Source organism: Cetorhinus maximus, chromosome 1 (assembly GCF_964194155.1).
Source record: "Cetorhinus maximus chromosome 1, sCetMax3.hap1.1, whole genome shotgun sequence".
NCBI lineage: Eukaryota > Metazoa > Chordata > Chondrichthyes > Lamniformes > Cetorhinidae > Cetorhinus > Cetorhinus maximus.
This window is the reverse complement of record NC_135879.1, coordinates 30616158-30639770: the sequence shown is the minus strand read 5'-3', so window position 1 is coordinate 30639770 and position 23613 is coordinate 30616158. Positions and strand designations below refer to the sequence as shown.

The following is a 23613-nucleotide window of genomic DNA, read 5'->3' as shown; positions in this document are numbered from 1 at the left end:
AGAATCAATTTGCTTTCCAATTGATTTCAGAATATGGACATGTTGGCCAACCAATGACAGGAGTGTATGGATGGAGCAGATGGAGACAGGCTGCAATGATACTCCACCAATATGTCCAGCCAGAGTTAGCAACCCTACATTTTGTACAAGATCTTCACAAGACTGACACTTTATGTCTAATATATTTTAGGTTATTGTACTTATAAAGTATAAATTAGGACGCTGCATTACATCAAGTAAAAGTTAAACCACAAGAGCCATAACATAAGAACATAAGAAACAGGAGTAGGAGTAGGCCATTCGGCCCCTCAAGCTTGCCCTGCCATTCAATAAAATTATGGCTGATCTGCCCCAGGCCTCAATTCCTCTTTCGTGCCAGCTCCTAATAACCGTCAACTCCCCGATATTTCAAAAATCTACCTCCTCATTAAATACTCTCATTGATCTAGCCTCCTCAACTCTCTGGGATAGAGAATTCCAGACATTCACTACCCTCAGAGCAGAAATTCCTTTGCATCTCAGTTTTAAATGAATGTTTATGCAGAGTTTACTCGCAATTATATTAGCATTAAAATGATGATGTTCCAAACATACAACTTAGAGACCACTGGCTCAGAAGAAACATAATTAATGCAGAGTAAATAAGAATAAGTTATTCAGCACCAGATCTAATGATTCGTTCCTGAATTTTTAATTACTCCAAAGTCAAACGCTAGAGACACTCAACATTACCTGAATAAACTGCAAGTGCAGCATAGCGCAGCATTAAGCTAAGGAATAAAAACCTCAAAATCACTTTGCTTTTTTCAACTGTCAGCCCTGCTTACTATAATATTCTAAAGTAAGCCATCGATATGATGCAGGAATCATATTTCTAGATGTACAGCTCAGTTTAAAAAAAATCACCTAACTACCTGATTAGGAATATGACCAGATGTTATACATCAGATGTTGGCTTGATCAAATAGCCCACAGGGCAATAGTGCTACAACTAGCCTCAGCACCACATACATAGAGCAGCAGAGGAAACTAGGAAGATGGAGGGGGAGGGGGAGGGAGAGGAGAGGATGAAAAATCAACAGTTATCCAACCACTGATTGTTATTCATTCTGGAAAGTACACGTGTGGGTGACTGGTCGGGACCAGAATGGCTTGGCTGTTATGGCCTAAGCGGACAGTTTATAGCCACTTGTAAATGGCCATTTAGGTGAGATCCTTGTACTTTTAGAACTTTACGCCATCAAAGCATTGAATCGGCGTGGGTGGGAGAATGAAAAGATTAAAATAATCTTGCTGATACAAAAATAGTGGACTGGAAAAGAGAAGCAATCTAATCTTGAAATTCAACTCACTCTTGCCTTTCATGATATTGCTTCAGTTTATTTATAAGCCTCAATTGAGCTGAAGTACAATGTTGTTCAAATTGACTTTGTGCACAGAGGCAGAAGAATCTTCATTGGTCCAATCAAAGGAGCTCACTGCCGCATTTGGTCCTCCGCTGCATCCCGGACACCACTATATTAAGGAACCGTTCTTTCAACGTTAAGTTCTGGGTTCAAATTCAGTCTAATCTATTATGGCTGTTGGGCTGCTACAGTGCCTCTGGATTATAGTGGGATGAAAAAAAGGGTGACAGAGTGACCTGCAAAGATAAACTAAGAACAAACAACAGGGAACCTTATCACAACTGTGATCAGTAAATGTATCCCAAACAAGGCAGAGAGAACTGGCAAAAAGAAAAAACATACTGAATCGGGAAATTGTAGAGAACAGCTAAGCTATATTGTTGGGACAAAACAGGAAGAACACTACTTTGTCTAATTACACTGCTTTTTCTCCTCAGTGATTGCTGCCGACATTGGGTGGCCAAAAGTATTCTATTCCTCAAACTGCGGACGCCAGTGGCCCTGTGAACAGGAAAATGTTAACCAAGTTTTACAATTATATATATTATATATATACACATACAAAAAAATAGTTCACATGGTTTCCCCATCTCCAAGGACATCCTACAAACAGCTAAATAAACAATTCATATTTTGTGCTTTGCAATAATATGAAGATCAGTCTATATTCTATAAATCTTTTTCCTGCAGTTCATTTTAATTGGTGAGAGTTCGTAAATTGGATAACTGGAATCATTTCACACCTCTGTCCACTGACACATTAAATTTTGAGAAGAGTAGGTGGTCTGTAGAACTATTTTCCTAATTTCTCTCCCACCCACCAGCAGCACAACTTCATCCAGGGAATAAAAGTTCATCTATTGTGCTAAGCATTTGGCAGCTCCACAACGCAGAAAGGAAAAAGAAATACAATCCTTATGCGTTTTGTGCGTCACAGTCTGAAATGGTCCAATATGTTTTCATGATCTGTCTCCACAGAACAGTGTGAAAGCTACTTGAAACCCTGCTCTCAGCAGGAGCTAAAAATAGAAGTTTATGCAGTTGTAAACATTAATGATGGCTGCTGCTCATTACCGGCGTACCAATGACAACAAACTGTTTTCTCGCCAACCTTTCTCCCCCTCACCTCCAGGGCGACCCCTTGCTGAGCATAATTCTACACTCTGGTACTGCACCCAAATGGCTATGATTCATGCATAACAGAAGGTCAGCAAGCTATTCACCCACAAAGGATATTGCAGATAAACCCATCCTCCTCTGAAGTCCCTACACACATACCGCAAAAATGGCAAATTACCTGGGGGGAAATGTTTGCCTATGTTTCTCAGCCTGCCTTACCCAAAAGTGTCAAGGCCAAATTTAGCCCGATTGAAACTTTAGTCATGATCAGCTAATGAAGTATAGGCTGTGACCTTCCTGCTTTATATGGCTGAACTTTTCATTTGATGATATCACCGTGTTGTTGCCAAAAAGTTGTTGACCCATGCCAGCACTTTAAACCGATCACAGAAGTGAAACACTTTTACAACAATGCCACTGAGGTCACAATACAGGTATTTCCCATTTAAAGCACGTTCTAATGCACATATTCATTTTAGCGAGGTTGGTGAATGAGGATGTTCCCCAAATAGCAATGCTGCCATTTTCATTTTAGTGCAGTTAATGAGCATGCTCAGTCTTCTTTTTAAAAAAACCTGCCACTTCACTGCTTCCCTCCCCGAGCTCCCCATTCGCTGCTTCTTTCTCTGACTCTCCTACTCACTGCTTCCCGTCCTCCTGCTCCCTCCCACTTGCAACTTGTCTCACCACCCCCTCGCCCAGACTTTCACTCATGGTAAGGGTTCAGCAGAGGGAAATGGGAGAGCGAGACAGGAGCAACAGTGGGGCGGCGAGCAGGAGAGTCAGGGAGAGATGTGACGAGCAGGAAGGATGGAACAAATGGCTAGGGTGAGCAGGTCAGATCAGTAAGCTACAATGGGAGGGTCAGGGAGGGAAATGGCAAGCAGGAGAGGCGGCGAGCTGGAGGCATGTTGAAAGAGTAAATTATTAAGAGTCAGTAAGGACTTTTAGGCCAATTAGGTTCAAGGCAGCCAATAGGTTTTTAATGTAAAAATTACATCTCAGGAATGTAATTCATCCTTATTATATGTTTTCTTGTGGGAAAGTGATTTTTTTCTTTAAGCACGTTTTCATTTAGCATGCCATTTTCTAGGAAGACATTCAGAATGCTAAATGAGGGATAGCTATATAACATAAACAAATGAAAAATGTCACTTTTCAATTGTGACAAATGACTACTGGGGACACCAAAAGTGCAACTTTCAATAATTAATGACACTATTTTGTGTTCATTGAAATATTCTTCATAGCATGAAAACATCAAAACTAATAGCCATACTAAAATGCTCCCATAGGGAGGTTATAGGATTAGAAGTTATCCTGATGTACAACTTCATAAATAATCAGGATGGCTCATCAGATTTATAATCAGACTTGTTGGCTGGTGTGCTAAAACCAAAAGGGGTTGCACTTTTCACCCCTAGTGGGATATAAAATCTAACCTGATGTGGTTTTCATACAGTATCCAGTTCAAACCATATGGTGCAATTTGAAGCAGCAAGGTATATTTTGATTTGTGAAAATGGAGAGCTTGCAATGACTGTATAAAATTAAGATCATTCTTATTAAACTGAACAAATATTACCTCAGCTGTTTGAAGATTTCAGGTTTACACAAAGTTTAAGGCAGTCAACTTGAGGTACATTGTTACTTAACTGTTCTTTCCTGGTTGCAATTGTTTAAATTATTTTCACAACCATTTTAAATGTTGTAAAAATGAATTTGAATAGTCACAGCAACATAACACTTCCATAAAGAAAAGTCAACAGTTACATGGACAGGATAAAACATATTATGTAATAGCCTCCATTATAAATTTCACAAAGAAGTCACAAAATCATAAACTATTTTTAAATGCTAAATATAGTTTGTAGCTCTTGAAAAACTATTAAAAAGCGCTGTTGCTCTTGTTCTTCTGCTAAACATGATATTTTTAATCTGTTCCCATAGTGTTTAATGGTTTAGTTGATCTGTGTTTGATTACGTTGGTCTGTGTTCACTGTACTTGATTGCTGAAGTCTGTGGATGGAGCAAGAGAGCTAAAGTAACTGGTACCAGACAGAAGCTTCCAGAAACAGACCTGGATTCCAACTGAGAGCATGTGTGTCGAAATCCTGTAATTGCTGAGATATTGTGAAGTACTGTAAATAAACCTGTTGTAGATTTAGAACCTATCATCTCTGCATTGCTCTGAGATAAATCAGATATATAAAGATATACAGCAAACCAGCAAATACCTAACAGTTCCTGTAAAGGGAGCTGCATATTCCTCCAGATTTCATTTTTCTGAAAGCAAGATGCAAGGACAAACCCACCAGACTACGTCCAATACCTGTCACTACACCAAATCTTGGGTGGCTGCGGGATTGATGAAATAAAGAATCACTCTAAATCAGTGGTTCTCAAACTGGGTCCACAGAGACTTTCCAAGGGTCAGCAAAATAAACTCCACACCAGGTGAGAGAGAAAAACACAAGGAAAAAGAGAAGGAAGAGAAAAAAATGCAATCCATTCATTTTGTATAAATTAGCAGTAGTTGTGTTAGTCCTGTTCAAGTAGCTGACAAGATGTCCACCTGCAAAGCTCACTAATACTCGCTCTTCTTTGCAGTGAAGGACGCCTCAGCTGCTGTGGTTTTCAGTGGTGAATCTCGCATTTACTTTTGGTGGGAGGTACTGCCATGATACTTGGATACATTCAATTTGGACTAATGCAATTAACAAGTGTCATTATAATACTGCCTGGCCTGCTGAGTATTTCTAGCACTTTGTTTGTATTAATCTCCTGTTAGTTTAATTCTTGCAATCATGGGAAAGTTGTCAGTTCGATTTACTTAAATCTTCCACCATGTTGTTGCAGTAATGTAAATTCTTTGCATGATTGAATAACATTGGGAAATTGGGCTTGGTTTGCACAAGTCTGTAAAACATTCCCGAGAATGTCACATTCAAGTAAGTACTGGATTGGAGGGAAAGAAACTGGTACGTTTATGGGAAGTTTTTTAAAAAAGCTAAATTAGTAACCTGTTTTGAGCCTATTAAACATCTAAGTATGATGAAATTGCTGGTAATACTGATTTGGCCAACAGTTATTTGCATTGGATGTGATCTGTGAACCAACTGCGTACATATGTCATTAACAAGCAATCTTTAACCACATTAAAAGCATTTCAGTTGGCAGGCACTAGAATGTTAGTAGAGTTACGCTTGTCCTTTATCTCTGGTTTGTCTGCTCTGTCTCATCACTGTCGACATCGGTGTAATAGTTCTTAAATTGCTATTCTAAGTAATTATCTGTTTTTTTAAAAGCTTCATTAAAACACTCTATACATCCAGCGCTTTTGTATTACGAGTATTATGTAGTATTATAATTTGAATTGGAGGTCGGTGATTGCTAATTCATTTGAAATATGGTCCTTCAACCAAAAAAGTTTGAGAACCAATGCCCTAAATGACCTGCAGTATTGAACAAGGAATTACCCTGAATACACTCAATGTAACCACAGTTCAATGACATCAGTACACTGCAAATCAGATACAGTGACCAATGCATTGAGTGCCAAAGAGAGATTAAAAACTAAATGTGTATTGTAGACCCGCACATGGGGAATGCCTAGTTTCTGACCGATCCATCTGACAAGACAATCCCTCCTCTACTCTTCTCGGTTGGGAAGGTGGCAGGGCAGTGGAGTAAAAGCAAGAGATTGGGTGGGGCAGGGGGGGGGCCTTTTGGAACACTCAGCCTTTTATATCTTCTATTGACAAATTGTGTAATGGGGTTGACAGGATTGATTACTGCCCGCCTCGTGATGGATGAGTCTTCTGCTGGAACCATTTTGGCTCCACACCTGCTTTGATCAAGATGTGGACAAAAGCTAAAATGACAGAGGAGAGGTGAGAGTAACTACCCTAAACATCAAGGCAGCATTCAATTGACTATGATGCCAAGGAGCCCGAGCAAACCTTATGGCAGTGAAAGACATGGGGAAAACCCAGAAGTGACTACAGTCATACCTTCCAAAGCAAAGTGGTCATGGATGTTGGAAACTAATCATTGCAGCCCAGGATCATTGCTGCTGCCAGTGTTCCTCATGGAAGTAATCACCCAAAAGTCAGCAGTTGCTTCATCAATCGCTTTTCCTCCAACATAAGGCCAGGGGCTATTCAATTATGATTCAACATGTTCAGATTCATTCTCAAACCTTCCAAAAATAAAACAGCTCATACCAGCCTATAGCTGAATCCAGACAATATTCAGGCTTGAGCACACAAGTGGCCGGTAACATTCACACCACATCTCAGTAAGTCACAATTTCCAATAGAAAACACCCACCTCCAGTGACCTTTAATAGCACTAGCATCACCAAGTCCTCCATCAATATCCTAGGAACCACCATTGATCAGCAGCTTAACTACAGTGCAGGCGACTCAACAAAAACGAGAAAAATTGGATCAAGCTCAGCAATGTTTGTGGAGGAGTTTCTAGAGGATGTGTGACTAGAGGAGCAGACAGTCAATGGTCTTGTCGGTAGTCTGTATTTTGATGACACAGGAGACGAAAAGAAAGAAAGATATGTTCCATAATGAAGGAAAACTAAAAACTTTACAAATCAACCTAATTCTACAGTTGTCAACCAGCCACATCAAAGCAATTCCAAGAGTTGGGCAGAGTCTCGGGTACTCTGATGCCTGACTCACTTCCTGACTGCTCAAAAACTTCATCAGCATCTACAAGTGATGGGCAACCTAGGCTAGTGAGTAGGCCGCACGAGTAGCCCTCCTTCATCTCAGTGGGCCACAAGATTGAAAATCGGGCATGTGCGATCCATTATATAATTAGGAGAAAATGACCAGAAACAGCAACATAAAAAAAGCACAACCTCCCACATTCACCGGTGTCGTAACCAAGATGGTCTCCCAGGACAGGGTAATTTTGCTAACTGCACTTGCATATCTAGAATTTGTGCTGATTGAACTGTAGCAGCGCTTCGATTGGAGGCAGAGGGAGGGCACTGCTCTCAATCAATGTTGTGTGCAAACAGCACGCACCTCACTTCACATGCCCAGAGCATTCCTCAAGGGAAATCCCTGCCACTGGACTCAATATTCAACCTCTCTACCGCCAGCACACTGTGGTTACAAGTATCTACTCCCTACAGGATGTCCCATTTACCCTACGACCTGCAGAAAAACAAGTAGATCATGAGAATACCATCATCTTCAAATTCCTCTCCTTGCTGACCTGGATGTATTAAATTCCTTCATCACTGCTAAGTCAAAATTCTGGAATACCCTGCATAATGGTTCAAGGACAAGGCTCACTAATAGCTCCTCAGGACAACTAGGGAGGGGCAATAAAATGGAGCTTTGCAGTGTCATCCATAGGAACATGAAAATAAAATGATGCGAGCAAATCAATAAAAAATGCACAAAATCATTCATGGAGTAATGTAGAACTTACAATCTGGACATTTGTAACTATTTCACCATAAACATTTAACTTACCCTAGAAAACCTGCTTTACTTAGCAGGTAAGTGCTAGAGAGCACTTGTTAGTTTAGCTCATATCTCACTGATGCTATAAGCACAATTCGAATGAAACTCATGAATACCAAATGCAAATCTATGCATAGGATTCATGTGTATAAACTGGACCAAGAGCTCAAACAAGCTGCAGTATTTTTTTTATAAGCATACATTCCACAACATTTATACGTTCACAGAATTTACATTATGTATGCATGCATGTGTTAATGTATATATAAAATATATAAATCAATCACACACCACTCTCAACTGATCAAGCTTTTAAGGGAAAACTTGAAGGTTCTATTCCTCTGCAAATTGCTTTAGCTTTCACATTAACAAAATCATCTACGTCAGAGATCTAACTAATCCCTCCCACTTCTTGACTAAACAAACTTAAACCAAAAGGGCACTGTAGTTCCTCAGAACATTTTTCCAGGCTCTATTAAAAACATTAATATTACATTGTTAGATTTTCCTCTTAGATGTCAGCACAAATAGTGACAAAAAAACAATCCACAATTCACCAGATGAGTCAACGCAAGCTGATGATTGAGAAAACAACTGCTGAAAAGTCTGCACTAAAACAACTGGAATTGAAATACTGCTTTATTGAAACTGTAATATTTTCAGAACTATTTTGCACCCAAAATTGTGATTATGCTGCAGAAACAAAAAAAAGTTTGCATTTCCACTTTAAGCACAATCTATAGACAATAGCAACAAGGTGAGGAGCAGAATATGGTATGCAATTTCTTTGATCCAATTGCAGATTTTTAAAATTAGATTATCTACAGTTATAGACAGTGTGCTCCAATATGATTTGAAGTTTCACTCTCGTTTGAATGAGCTCAGTGAAGCAATAACATGCTAATGTAGAACAATCTGCTTGTTAACTGGTCAATAATAGGATTTTTATTTTACTAATCGCTGGCACAAAGGATCATGCTGGGAAAGAGGAAGAAGAAGAAAATTACCTTAATTTCAATTAGAGGATGAATATAAAATTATGGTAAGGTGGACAGCTTTTCTGAGCCCAGAAATTTAGCATATTGTCACACTGTGCATGATCAAGTCACTTCATTCCCTCGTACATAAACCTCTGCTTCACAATATCGTACACAAACCTCTGCTTCACAATGTCAAATATGTAAAATTAACCTGTACAAAGCAATGAGCATTTAACTGAAGGCACACCAAAAATAAGCAATTTGGAAGTTAAATCGATTCATACCTCAAAATACTTCAGCCAAACAGTTCACAACGCCAGAATTAAAGATTATAGTTCTTGGTCCACTTTGCTGAGAAAACAATCAAGTTCACCAACAACACCCACAAATCAATGTTGCACAGGATGTGGGTGGATGTTTTCTCCTGAGCAGAATTTACACTATAGCCATTTTAAAAATTGTTAAAATCTAAATCTGTAGTTTAGAAAATAAAAAAAAAACTTCCAAAAAGAAATTTTATTCTCCTCCATAATTAACTCTGAATATGTTAGTAGACGTTTAAATGTTCAGAACATGCCGTCACAATCACACTCTACTCCAACATTTTTAGGGCAATCCACTTTACTTAGCAATTGCTTATGTTTCATAGATACTGCAATCCTACTTGCCAAACTGCACCTATTACTAACCAGTTTAGTTAAAGCACTTGAATTCATATTTGTCTCAGAACTATCCTTTGTCTACACATTTGCACATTTAGGCAATCGTGCACAGGATCAAAAATAAAATCCATGCAAGTTAAGTAACATTTCCAGGACAAATCTACGATCTACACAGTTGAAACAAAATAAAAGCTTTACAAATCCATCACAAAAACCTGTTCAGGCTTTTCCAAAATTCTTGAATTTACAAAGTACCTTTAACAAAAAAGCAGAATTCACTTCCAAGAAGTGCTGGTTCTTAATTTTATCGTCCCTGGGCGTGGAGGCAGCTAGAACATACTTCCACTGACAGAGGCTTTGCTACTAAAAATGAAGAAAATCTCAGCCTAATAAGCGTCAGGTACTCTTACCACCATTACATCAGTGCCCCACTGGGACATACTACGGGGGCGGGGAAAGCATCACATATATTGGCAAGGTCTTGCCGCAACATGCTGTAAACAGTTGCTTCAATCAAAGTTCAGTGCACATACAAACCCCCAAATCACAGTCACGGCGCTGGTCAGCTCGGAAGCCACCCATCAGCTGAAAAGGAAACACTGGACTCAGTCCAAACTGGCAACTAACAACATAAACGAAGTCATGGAGAGTCCACCAGGGACCTGCAGAAAATAGTGCTGGATGCTCAGTGAATTTCATTGGCTGAGAAACACACTGTGGCTATCTTTCAGTAACTTGAGAAATTACACATTGCAGTTATGACATCTCACAGCACCATAACTGCAGCACAAACAGGACAAGGGTCTAGGCAACATTTAACCTTTCATTCTGGTCAAATACACCAACATGCTCAAATGATTGAGACAACATTTAACTGATTTGAAATGTTTCTCTTTCAATGTACATAAATTAAAAATAGTTCCTTATGAATCTTTATTCAACTTGTATCCAAGCAGTCCAGTGTTAAGACCAAAACAAACCCAAGGATTATGTACTGACATCAGTACTTTAACCATCAATAAAATTAAACTAAAATGACTAAATTTAATGGTCTCCCATCATGTCTCCACCCTTTCTTGCAGGAATAATAACAAGCACAATTAACTCAATTAAAGTGAAAATTTAATGTACTTAACAGAAACATCTCAATAGAAAAACATTGTAGGCAGTATTCGTAGGTCAGCAAACCATTCCCCTATGTGCCATGCATGACTTATTAATCATATCTGTCCTCTATACATTAGTATAGTGATTAGTATCCCTCCTGTCACGAGTGAGACCGAGGCTCAATTCCCCGATGGGGAGATAAGTCTTTGTTCACCAACGTCAGCCGTGAGGGGTCGGCTCATGCTTTGGGTGCCAGCTGTGGCTCAGTTGGTAGCACTCTTGCCTCTGAGTTGGAATGTTATGGGATCAAGTCCCACTCCAGGATTTGAACAGAAAAATGTAGGCTGATGCTCCATGTTGGACATAAAAGATCCCATAAAACTAATTTTGTTTGTAAGTTATGTAAAACACAAAAGGACTCTTTCACAATCCACTATAGCTTAATCTACTGGGACACTATTTTTCTTTTAAGTGCCTCAGAATTTCATCTCTATTAACTTCTGTCTCCTCAATATGTTTTATTTTCCAAAAGCAAAACGGTCAGGTCATCAACATGAAATGTTAACTCTGTTTTCTCTACAGATGCTGCCAGACCTGCTGAGTATTTCCAGCATTTTTTGCTTTATCTTTTATTTTCCATTTGTCTTGCAGGGAAATCCATTTTAAGAAGCTATTATGTACTGAAGTTCACTATTCAAAGTCAATCTCAGAACTGGTGAACCTGGTAGATTTTCAGCAAAATCCAGGGTAGAGAGAAGATAGGGTGAAGGAAGAGGAAAGTACAAACAAGGTTGAAAATCAGGAACAGCGAGCTCATGAGGACGGCTGGTGTACTGCTGGAGGTTAGAGTAGAGAGGGATTTAAACACTAGGATGTAAATCTTGAATTTGAGGTACTGGGGTACTAATAGTGCCAACGAGGACAATGGGTGTGTGAATTGATTACAGGAGGCAGAGTTTTGAATTGTGAATGCAAAGTTTGTAGAGGATGAAGAACCAAGCAAGAGAGCATTGGAATAGTTAGATCTGGAAGGGACAACAGCAGGATGAAGGTTTCAAGCACAGATGTGCTAAGATAGAGGTGAAGCTCAGCAATGTTAGAGTTGGAAGCTGACAGCCTTTGAGAGAGAGAGAGAGAGAGAGAGAGAGAGAGAGGAAACGAAGTTTCAAACTCCTCTCGAGCTTGAATAGGGAGTTGAGGTTACGAACAGGCTGGTTCAGCCTGATAAATGATGGTGGGAGAGAGATTTGTGGCAAGGGCATGGAATTTGTGGTGGAGGCAAAAACAGCACTCGCCTTTCCAATGCTAACTGGACAAAATTTTGGCTCATCGAAGACTGGGGGCTGAATTTTCCTGGTTGAGTTGCGATCCTGATGTCAGCCTTAATTCAGGGTTGGGAACCTGGAAGTGGTCGTGGCTCAACATTGGCTGCAATCTTAAAGGTAGTGGTTAATTAATAAGCAGCCTCCAGGACCCTGTTCAATTGAGATCAGTAGACAGACCAAGATGTTGGGAGGGCCAATAGGAGGGCCCACAGCTAGCAGTCATCAGGAGAGGTGGGCACTGCTGAGGCAGGCAGGAGACTACGAGGGCACCTCAAAAATGGTGGTACTCTGTGCAGCATTCTTATAAGTTAAAAATCATGCATAGCCACAGCTGAGAGACCATCATTGTGGAGGGGGAACTCCTCCACAGGATGGCCAATTACTGTGGCAGTCGCATCCTAGCAGGTTCATGTTGGGATGATTGAGAAGAGGAGTCAATGGCCCCCCATCCTTCCCCTGGGAGGCTGCATTCAGTTATCTTCTGGACTCTGGCTTCAGTGGCGAGGGGGCCTGTCTGCCAGCAGGAAAATCCCATTGGCGCTATCAACTTCCCCCAGTTAGCCCTTTATTGGACCTAATTGGCTACCTGCCACTGCCAAGCCAATAGTCTCTACCATGTTGACCACTCCTTTGGCAATATCAATCAAAGGCAGGAACATATCATAAAGTCAACTCAATATCTTCCAACTTTGTTCCCAGTCCCTTTCCCCTAGATGTCAGATGAGCAGACGTAATGCCAAGGCAGTTGAGAGGTAGAGCTAGATGTCATCAGTGCACAGGTAGAAACTGACCACATATCTGCCAATGATATCACCAAGAAGCAGGCAGCATGTAGATGAGGGGGGAGCCTGGGATAGGTCTCTGGGGGATGGTAGAAGTAACAGGATAGTGCCATGAAGAAACACTACTGCTGGAGATGTTCTGGGTACAACTAAATAGCTAAGAATGGAATCAAGCAAGAGCAGTCCCACTGAGTTGGGCAACAGAGCAAAGTCGTTAGGGAAGCCCCATGTCAGAGGCTGCATAGAGATTGTGCCCAAGAAAGATAAGGAGGGCTAGTGCATCATGGTCACAGTCAGAGAGGAGTAATTTTTAAACTTTGATTAGGACTGTTTCAGTGCCACTGTAAGACCAGATTAGAGAGATTTAAACAGAGTTATGGGAAAGATGAGATTGGATTTGGACGACAACATGATTAATGACTTGAGAGAAGGGGAGTATGGAAATGGGGCGATAGTTTGCTTCTTTTGAGGAGGGTCAATTAGGAATAAGGTCAAGGAAGAGAGCTAGTTGGGAAAAAGATCAAGGAGGACCAATAGGTGGGTCTTGTGGACAAGATGAGCTTGATGACGTTATTAAGGAAGGTAAGAGAAATTAGGGAAAGATGTCGGTTGAGGGCTGTGCAGGAGAATCCTGGGAGGAGGTGTGGCTGGTGGGGAAGAGGAAAGCAGAAACAGCTGAATGGGTAATCTCAATTTTAGTGACAAAAAAATCCACGAGTTCTTTGCGCTTGTTGAATATGAGGGTGGAATAGACAGAGGAGAGGGGTTTAAGGTGATGTTTTTTTGTGGAAAAAGGAACCCAGTGGATATCTTTGCAAACCAGGATAATTGTGAACAATTGATGGTTTTGGCAGAGAAGAGAATGAAGTTCAATTACACTTAATGTGATCAAGCAATACCTCGTGATGAATGGCTAAATCTGCTATGTGCAAGATATGCTCAAGTCTGAGCCCCCTGGACTTGGAGCAAAGATAGGAGCCATTCAAGGGGGGAAACTAGGATGAGAGTGTGCAAAAGTTGTGAACCTAGATATACTAAAGCATGTTTCCAAATTACAGCTATTAACCCATCAGTGCTGCGCAAAGATAAAAACAAAATACTGCAGATGCTGGAAATCTGAAACAAAAACAGCTGGAAAAACTCAGCAGGTCTGACAGCATCTGTGGAGAGGAAGACAGAGTTAATGTTTCGAGTCTGTATGACTCTTCATCAGAACTAAAAAGAAATAGAAATGAGGTGAAATATAAGCTGTTTAAGGGGGGTGGGACAGGTGGAGCTGGATAGAGGGCTAGTGATAGGTGGAGGCAAAGGAAAGATTGCCAAAGATGTCATAAACAAAAGGTGAAAAGGGGTGTTGATGGTGATGATATTAACTAAAGGATGTGCTAATGGCGACATTAAGAGTAGAAAGCAGGATGACTGATGGCTCTAGTGGGGGTGGGGGGAAGGGATCGAAATAGACTAAAAGGTGGAGATAAAACAATGGATGGAAAGAAATTTTAAAATAATAATAGAAATAGGCGACCTTGGTGGCATTTGACACATACACATTTAGTTCATCATCAAAATTCTAAATACAGAAGCAAACAAATTATAAAGAAATATAATTGATGGTATACCAGTGTATTTTTCTAAATTTTGAAAAAAATTGTTCAGCTGAAATGTCACTCCAAATACACTGTTCACCAAAAGGGTGGAATTTATGGCTAATGGAACAAAGACAAATGACCTAAGTAGTTGTTTCTTCTCATGTGTCTTTATATGGGTAATTATCAGATCTGAAATGGCTTAGAGATCAAAAAGATATCAAAGAGCCAATAAAACCCATTCTGAGGATATTTAGAAATTAGATAACTTCTGGGCATCATGGTCAAATTGAATATGCCCTAAAGAAACAATTAAAGCGGTTTCCTATTTTCAAGGAATTTCAGTTTCCTAAGCATTACAGAGGAACCCACATAATCCTGTTTTTCAAAAAAAAGAGCAAGAAACAGAAATAACCAAATTATACATAAGTAGATCAGGAATTAGTAATTTTCAAAGGAATATTGATGGTGATCTGTAAAATACATCTAAAAAGCAAAGACCACATGAGAAACCAACATAGTTCTTGGTGTAATAGGCCTATAACAGTTCAGTTTTCTACCAACTCATTCAAGGAGATTGTTCAAAATCTTCTATTTTGTAGCTTCCACTGAATTACTGGTGGAAGTTACATATCCTCAGCCAGTCAGTTCTCACTGCAAAGCAACAATCTGAAGATTTAAGGTCTTTCCTAAACATAAAGCTGTGTTTGACATTAAAGTCCACTGGCTCATTAAATTATATATTCTTTTCAATGATCAGACAATTAAAATGTTAATCACGTTTGACAACTGAAGTGTGAACTTTTGGTTTGTCTTCATCCCAAATCAAACGGGAAGAGGTATTTGCTGCGTTCGAACCCCTCTACTCCCAACTATCCCGCCACAAACCAGCATCCACTGAAGACACTGAATCCTTTAAAGTGTGCCTAGCTGATCCAGCACACGCATATTGCAGGATTCCAAACGACCTGTCTGACTTTCACATGCAACACGAGGCCTGAAGACCAACCCAGACATACACATCAGTAAACTTGACAAAGCGATGGGAATAGTCATCCTTAACAAGTGTGACTATATCAGCAAAATGCACACCATTCATAATGATAGGTCCAAATTCGTACCCATTGGACCTGCCGCTCAGCATAACAGGACAGCCTTGCTCAAAAGTAAGCTAAAAAAAGCTTGCTGGACTTGTGTAAGAGCGATGAGCTACCTCGTGATATATATTACAGGGTTCATCCTCGCAGTTTGATACGTCCACGTATGTATGGGCTGCCCAAGACACACAAAAGTGATGTCCCTTTACACCCCATCTTATCTATGACCGGTGCTGCACAACACGAATTGGTCAAATGGTTGGGCAAATGGTTACAACCAGTTTTGACCAAGGTATCCACAAACATGGTGAAGGACTCCTTCACATTTGCGAAGGCCACACAGGACTTCCACATCAATAGCAATGCTGTATCCATGTGCTCATCTGGCATTGCTAGAATATTCACCAATGTTCCACTTAAGGAAGCCATAGCTATTTGTGCTGCAGCACTATGTCATGGTGATCTAGACCCACCACCATCGCATGAATCAATGTTCATTGAACTTATGAACTCAGCAACTCACGCAGTTGAGTTCAGTTTTAATGACACCATGTTTGCCCAAATAGATGGTGTTGCCAAGGGAATCCCTCTAGGTCCAGCTCTCACAAACATCTTTAAGTTCCATGAGAAACGTGTCTTCGATTGAATGACACCAAACCTCCTCCCTCTCACATATTTCCAATATGTGAATGATATGTTCGCTATATTTAAATCTGCAGCTACATGCAACAATTTCCTTATGTCTTAATGAGCTCCATCCTGCGCTCAAATTCATCTTTGAAATGGAGCTGTCAAATTAACTCCCTTTCTTGACATACTGCTTGAGAAATCTGCCAGGTGATTCTCTACAACGGTCTACCGCAAGCCTACCTTCACTTGTCAATACACACATTGGGATTCTTACAGCTCCACATGTTATAAGATTGGTCTTATCGGCAACCTTGTAAATATGGTCCAAGCTATTTGCTCACCAAGCAAGCTTTATGCTGAAATAGGGCGCATCAAAGGCATTCTGTAGGTTAATGGCTACTCTGATCATTTTGCGCTACATATCACACAAACTCATGAATGGGCCTAAGGCCTTGAAAAGTGCCCAGTCTACCTCAGATTACCCTGGAAGGGCAAGGTATCTCAAAAATTTGAGCAACAGGTGAAGCTAGTTGTTTCACGCTGCTACTATGCAGTAGCAACACAAGTGGTATTCACCACTAAGAGGATTCTGCCGCCAAGCCAGAAAGACATTCTGCCTATCATAAATGAGTAATGTGGTACATGAATTTCAGTGCCAGTACGATGCTCGATATAAAGGCTGTACGTCCCAAAGACTGACAGATTGTATCAAACAACATGTTCCAGCTGCTGTTCAGAACGGGCAAGTTACAGACCGTACCAAACCAGCCTGTGCTTGAAAAACTCGAAACAGTGTCCAACTTCAGATGTGATTCCGCGATTGAATAATATTTGCTAAATAATCCTCAACGTGCAAAGAATTACGCTGACAACCAATTTAAGATTGTCAGTTAGGCTTGCAGTGTGGTGCATTTGCATGTACTGGAAGCTACATATATTAATACATAGGGCCCTGTTCTTTGGAGACAGAAAGAACATGTACATACGTTGCACCTGTTTCAGCTAAACAAAATAAGGAACAGCCTTTTGCTGACTCATTCCTCAGGTCAATGCCTTGACCAATCAGGGTCAAGCTGCCTGGTTTAAATTTCAAACAATGCTCAAAAGTTAACTCTCAGTCACTATCACAGGTGCATTCTCCTTGGCAATGCCTCTATCAATCAGAGTCCACTTGCCAACCAATTAGGACTCTCTTCACAGAGTATGAATTGTTGTTTTTCCCTTATATTTGATTCTTGCAAAGTGTCCTGATGGGTGCAAGACGAAAAGCTTAGACACGTCTCTTTTTTTTCAGCAATACTGAAGTGTGAACTCTAGACCCTTGGTCATTGAACAGCCCATTCAATTTTGGTACCTTACAGCAATTAAAATTGTAACTTTATGTTTGATGATTAGAAGCTGGAGTTAACCTTTGAAATAATATGGGTAAGAGTAAAATATTGCTGCTGCTCAAAATCAGAAACAAAAAACAGTAAGTGTTTGAAACTCACAGCAGGTCAATTGCCCATCTCCATCTGTGCCTCAGTTCAACTACTGCTGAAATCCTCAAACATGCCTTTGTTACCTCTGAACTTGACTCTGCCAATGCTCTCCTGGCTGGCCTTCCATCTTACATAAACTTAAGCTCATCAAAAACTCTGCTGCACATATCCTAATACTCCCCAAGTCCCGTTCACCCATTTTCTCTGTGCTCACTGACCAACACTGGCTCCCCGTTTGACAATGCCTCAATTTTAAAATTCTCATCCTTGTTTTCAAACCCCTCCAGAGCCTCTTCCTCCAGATTTCTGTAACCTCTGAATCCTACAACCTCTGAGATCTCTGTACCCCTATAATTCTGACCTGTCATGCATCCCCAATTTTAATCACTCCACCTTTGGTGGCTGTGCCTTCAGCTGTCTTGACCCAAAGCTCTGGGATTCCCTCCCTCAACTTCGCTGTGTCTCCACCTCCTTTAAGACACTCCTTAAAACATAACTTTGGCCAAGGCTTTTGTCTCCTATCCCACTATCTTTGTGGCTTATTATAAAATTTTGTTCAAGAATTCTTCTATGACGTGCCTTTGCTACACTGAAGGTGTTATATAAATGCAAGTTGTGTTTGAAATCACCAACCAATTAAATTTTGTGAAGCAGGCTCTTGAGAACTGAGAGATCTAAGACAGGCAGACATAGTACTACCATTATTACATCATTTCACTTTGATCTTTTACATGATTCTACTGATGATATCTCATCTCCCTTTTTTCTGATTGAGTTACTATGCCTGCCTGGCTCTCATGTTTCAGCTCTGAATAAGAGTTCACATCGAAAACATAAGCTCATCTCCACAGATGTATATTGATCGGCTCTGAGTTTCCAGCATTTTCCATTTAGATATCCACTATCCTTTAAAGGATCAATAATTTGATTAGCTAGATTTCAAAGACGACTGGGGCTTCAATCGAGAAAGGCCAACTACACTCATCCTGCAGATACAATAAGCTTCACGTAGAAGTACAATTAAGTGACCCATTTCATGTTGTAATTCAGCCCACCACCAGTATCGGTGTTTACTTTCCATGGAAGCCAATAGTTTTAATCACATTTAGCCACACTGTTCCTGTATCAGTCAATCTGTTTTTCATCACAGATCTATCCAATCATAACCTGAATGTTGATATAGTTTCTGCTTCAACCATTTACTCTGGAAGCAAATTCCACAACTTCAACCCTTAAAAATGTTTCTCCTGTCCTCTGCACTAAGCCTCTTGCACTTAATCACTATAATCCCATGTTCTTGATCCCAGCAAACTTGATTTCAAAAACTGGTTAGAAGAGAGAAAACGGAGTAAGAATTAAGGGCAGTTTTTCAGAGTGGTTCATAGTGGGTAGCGGTGTTCACCAACGTTCAGGTCTAGGGCCTCTTCTATTTATCAGAATTTGAGGCACTATCTCGAGATATAAAATACAAGAGCTGAGCTAACGATGAACTTACATAATGCTTCAATAAGATCTCCATTAGAATGCTGTGTTTAGTAGTGGGTTCCAAATTATAAGGAGGATATTGATACTTTAGAGGATATATTGCAGGGTCACTAGGATGCTTGCCTGGTATGAGGAAACAGAAATATGAAGAAAGATGGCTCACTGACCCTCTTCTGTTCCGTATAATTCTATGACCATCCCTTCTGAAATCTGTGCTGACTACTTACAGCTATTTTCCATTTATCTAGGCCTGTGATAATTTAATCCTTAAAGATGCTAAAATTTTCCATACTTTGTGTGTTAAACTAAGCAGCCTGTAATTAGCAGGATTAGCTCAGTCTGCCTCCATTTTTAAAAAATGGTTACTGCATTGGGCTGTTTCCAATCCTCCAGCACACATCCACATTCAATGGGTCTCTGAAATATAGTTCTCTATAGCCTCTGCAGTTTCCTCTCTCAACTACTTCTGGATCCAAGATGTATCCCATCAGGCCCTGGCACTTTATATTTCCTCAGCTGAACCAACTGGGCTAAATATTTCCTTTTAACCATTAGACACTTATTGTTTGTGAGATCTTGCTGTGTGCAAATTGGCTGCAAAGCAACAGTGACTATATTTAAAAAGTACTTTATTAAGCCATTACAGAGATGTAGTTGCAAGGTGACCAAGATTAGGAGGCAGAATGGAAAAGGAAGATAGTAGGGTCAGGTAGCCCTGATAATAAAGGATGACATAAGGATAGTTGTGAGAAAGAGTCATGGCTCAAAATTAGGAAGTAGAATCAGTATGGGTAAAGATAAGTAATAACAAGAAGCAGAAAATAACAGTGTGAGTAGCTTGTAGATACACTAACAGTAAATATATCATTGGACAGAGTATTACTCAAGGAATAATAGGAACTTGTAACAAGGATCATGCAATAATCTTCATGTACAAGATCTTATGGCACAGTGGTAGTGTCCCTACCTCTGAGCCAGGGTCCCACTCTGGGGCTTGATGGGCATGGAAACTCTTTCGAGTTACCAACAGTCACAGATTGCAACTTCTTTCGAGTACAATCACAGTTCTTGGTTTTCCAGGAGTGGGACATGACCCCACAACCCTCTGGAAAGTGCATTCAGAACATGACCAAGCAGATTGATTATCAACCTACAAATTCTTCTAATATATCTATGGCAGGTGGTAAGATTGGGAGAGTCTCCTGATCAGCTAGAACCTGCAAAAGCTAATGGGAAACCACCATATATATATATATAAAAAAAAGCAAAATACTGCGGACGCTGGAAATCTGAAACAAAAACAAAAATTGCTGGAAAACTCAGCAGGTCTAACAGCATCTGTGGAAAGGAAGACAGAGTTATCGTTTCGAGTCCGTATGACTCTTCATCAGAACTAAAGAGGAATAAGAAATGTGGTGAAATATAAGCTGTTTAAGGGGGGGTGGGACAAGTGGAGCTGGATAGACGGCCAGTGATAGGTGGAGGCAAAGGAGAGATTGCCAAAGATGTCATAAACAAAAGGAGAAAGGGGCGTTGATGATGGTGATATTAGCTAAAGGATGTGCTAATGGTGACATTAAGGGTAGAAAGTAGGATGAGCAAGTGACAGATAGCCCTAGTGGGGTGGGGCGGGGGGAAGTGATCGAAGTAGGCTAAAAGGTGGAGATAGAACAATAGATAGAAATAAATTTTTAAAATAATAGAAATGGGTGGGAAAAGAAAAATATATATATAAAAAAAAATAATAATTATTAGAAAAAAGGGGATCAAAAAGGGGGTGAGGATGAAGGAGAGAGTTCATGATCTGAAGTTGTTGAACTCAATGTTAAGTCCGGAAGGCTGTAAAGTGCCTGATCGGAAGATGAGGTGCTGTTCCTCCAGTTTGCGTTGAGCTTCACTGGAACATTGCAGCAGGCCAAGGATGGACATGTGGGCATGAGAGCAGGGTGGAGTGTTGAAATGGTAAGCGACAGGAAGGGCTGGGTCATGCTTTCGGACAGACCGAAGGTGTTCCGCAAAGTGGTCACCCAGTCTGCATTTGGTCTCTCCAATGTAGAGGAGACCGCATTTGGAGCAGCGAATGCAGTAGATTAAATTGAGGGAAGTGCAAGTGAAGTGCTGCTTCACTTGAAAGGAGTGTTTGGGCCCTTGGATGGTGAGGATGGGGGAAGTAGAGGGGCAGGTGTTGCAGCTTTTGCGGTTGCATGGGAAGGTGCAATGGGAGGAGGTTGAGGTGTAGGAGATGATAGAGGAGTGGACCAGGGAGTTCCGGAGGGAACGGTCCCTACGGAATGCCACCAGGGGTGGTGAAGGGAAGATGTGTTTGGTGGTGGCATCATGCTGGAGTTGGCGGAAATGGCGGAGGATGATCCTTTGAATGTGGAGGCTGGTGGGGTGACAAGTGAGGGCAAGGGGGACCCTATCATGGTTCTGGGAGGGAGAGGAAGGTGTGAGGGCCCTGTCAACCAGGGCGGGGAGCGACGGGGCGGGGAGGGGGGAGCGACGGGGCGGGGAGGGGGGAGCGACGGGGCGGGGAGGGGGGAGCGACGGGGCGGGGAGGGGGGAGCGACGGGGCGGGGAGGGGGGAGCGACGGGGCGGGGAGGGGGGAGCGACGGGGCGGGGAGGGGGAGAATCTCTTTACAGTCTGAGAACACACCTGCAGTATTCTTCACAGTTTTGGTGTCCTTATCCAAAGAAAGATAGATTTACATTGGAGCTAGTACAGAGCAGGTTCACTAAATTTAATCTTTGGATGTCCCATTAGGACACTTGAGTAGAATTCCTCTGGAATTAGAACAATGACGGGGGGAGGGTGCTTAGATTTAAAGTAATTGGTACAAGGAATAGAGAGAAGTTGAAGAGAAACTATTCCACCAGAGAGAGGTGGTGATGGTCTGCAACTCATGACTGGAAAGGAGTAGAGGCAGGAAACTTCATAACATTTTAAAAAGTACTTTTATGTGTACTTGAAATGCCATAACCCACAAGGCTACAGGTCAAGAACTAGAAAGTGTGATTAGCCTTAACTCTTTTTTGGCCAGCACAGACATAATGGGCCATGAGCCATGAATTTCCATGATTTACCCATCACTTATCACAATATCACTCATCTCACTGTAAATTGGGTTTATATTTGGTGTCATTTAGAGGAACGAGAGGCAATCTCATTGAAACTTACAAGATTCTGAGGGAGCTTGATAGGATGGATGCTGAGAGATTGTTTCTGCTGGTCGGGGAATCTAAAACACAGGGGCACAGTCACAAGATAGGGGGCTGATTGTTTAGGACTGAGATGAGACATTGCTTCACTCAAAGGGTTGTGAATCTTTGGAATTCTCTACCCCAGAGGGTTGTGGATGCTCTGTCATTGAATACATTTAAGGCTGGGTTAGACAGATCGTTGGTCTCTCAGGGAATTAAGGGATATGACGAGCAGACGGGTAAAATGGAGCTGAAGCCCAAATTCAGCTATGATCATACTGAATGGTGGAGCAGGCTCAACAGACCATGTCATCTACTCCTGCTCCTATTTCTTATGTTTTAATGTTCTCTCGACCACCTCCTCTTGATATCCTCCGCTTTAATAAAGGCCAATGTGAAGTACATTAAGTATCTCTGCCTTTTTTTGATCCTCTACAAATTGATGTCTCTTTCTTTCGCTTAAATTTTCTTTCCTCACGCTTAACAATTTTCATTTACTGCTATATTTGTAAAATACCTCACTGTTCCTTTTGATAGTTTTCCTCATACTCTCTCTCTTAGCCTTCCTTTCTACGCCCTTGACTGCTTATTTTAGTCTTTAGGTTATTGATATAATCCTTTATCTAACCTCAATGTATCCATGGCATTTTAAAGCTAATGATTTCCTTCTTTTTGATGGAATAAATATTCTGTGCCTTTGAAATGTTATTTCTTTGAAAAAAATGACCCACTGTTGCTTTAGGCCAATTTTCCAATTCCTCCGCTTACCTGATCTCAAGTAATTGTGCTCTTCATCTTTCCAAAACCTGACAGAATCCAATCTAGTGTTCTAGTTTTTCTACTGACTTTTATTCTTTCTAATTAGTTAGATTTTAAATCTCATTATATTGTGATAACTAATCCAATATGCTCATGCATATTTAGCTCATCTATATTGGCTAACTCAAGCCTGGATGTGAAGGATACAAGAGACCAGGATGCTTAGATAGAGAATGTTTATTGCCCACTGCAGAGCGGACTTGCCCCTCTAACACGCCAGACAGTCAGTGCTTTTCTTTTAATGAAACCAGTTAAACTAAATTAGGAAAAACGAGGGACAAAACAAGATGCAACCCTTTAAAAGGGACACTGCAAATAAAAAGTCAAACGTTAAAGCCACCTTTATAAACATTAAACCAAAATGTGATTCATGGGGTCCATAAAGCACCCCAGTCCCCACTGTGCCCACCGAGCACAGAAGGCCTCTATCATGCTGG

General features: G+C 40.8%; 1 protein-coding gene across 8 annotated transcripts in view; it reads right to left on the bottom strand.

Annotated features, from left to right (window-relative positions):
- gab1 (GRB2-associated binding protein 1) overlaps positions 1 to 23613 on the bottom strand; it is a 231108-nt gene that overhangs the window by 183050 nt on the left and 24445 nt on the right. The window contains exon 1 of one of the 8 annotated variants that reach the window (XM_078539380.1): positions 10073 to 10170. The exons of 5 other annotated variants lie outside the window; for them this stretch is intronic. In XM_078539380.1, coding sequence (XP_078395506.1) covers positions 10073 to 10102 — 30 coding nt within the window. In that variant the 5' untranslated portion in view covers positions 10103 to 10170. Of the gene's footprint in view, positions 1 to 9284; positions 9386 to 9917; positions 10053 to 10072; positions 10171 to 23613 lie in introns of those variants that run through there. 2 more of the 8 variants (XM_078539443.1, XM_078539423.1) reach the window with 2 other exon arrangements.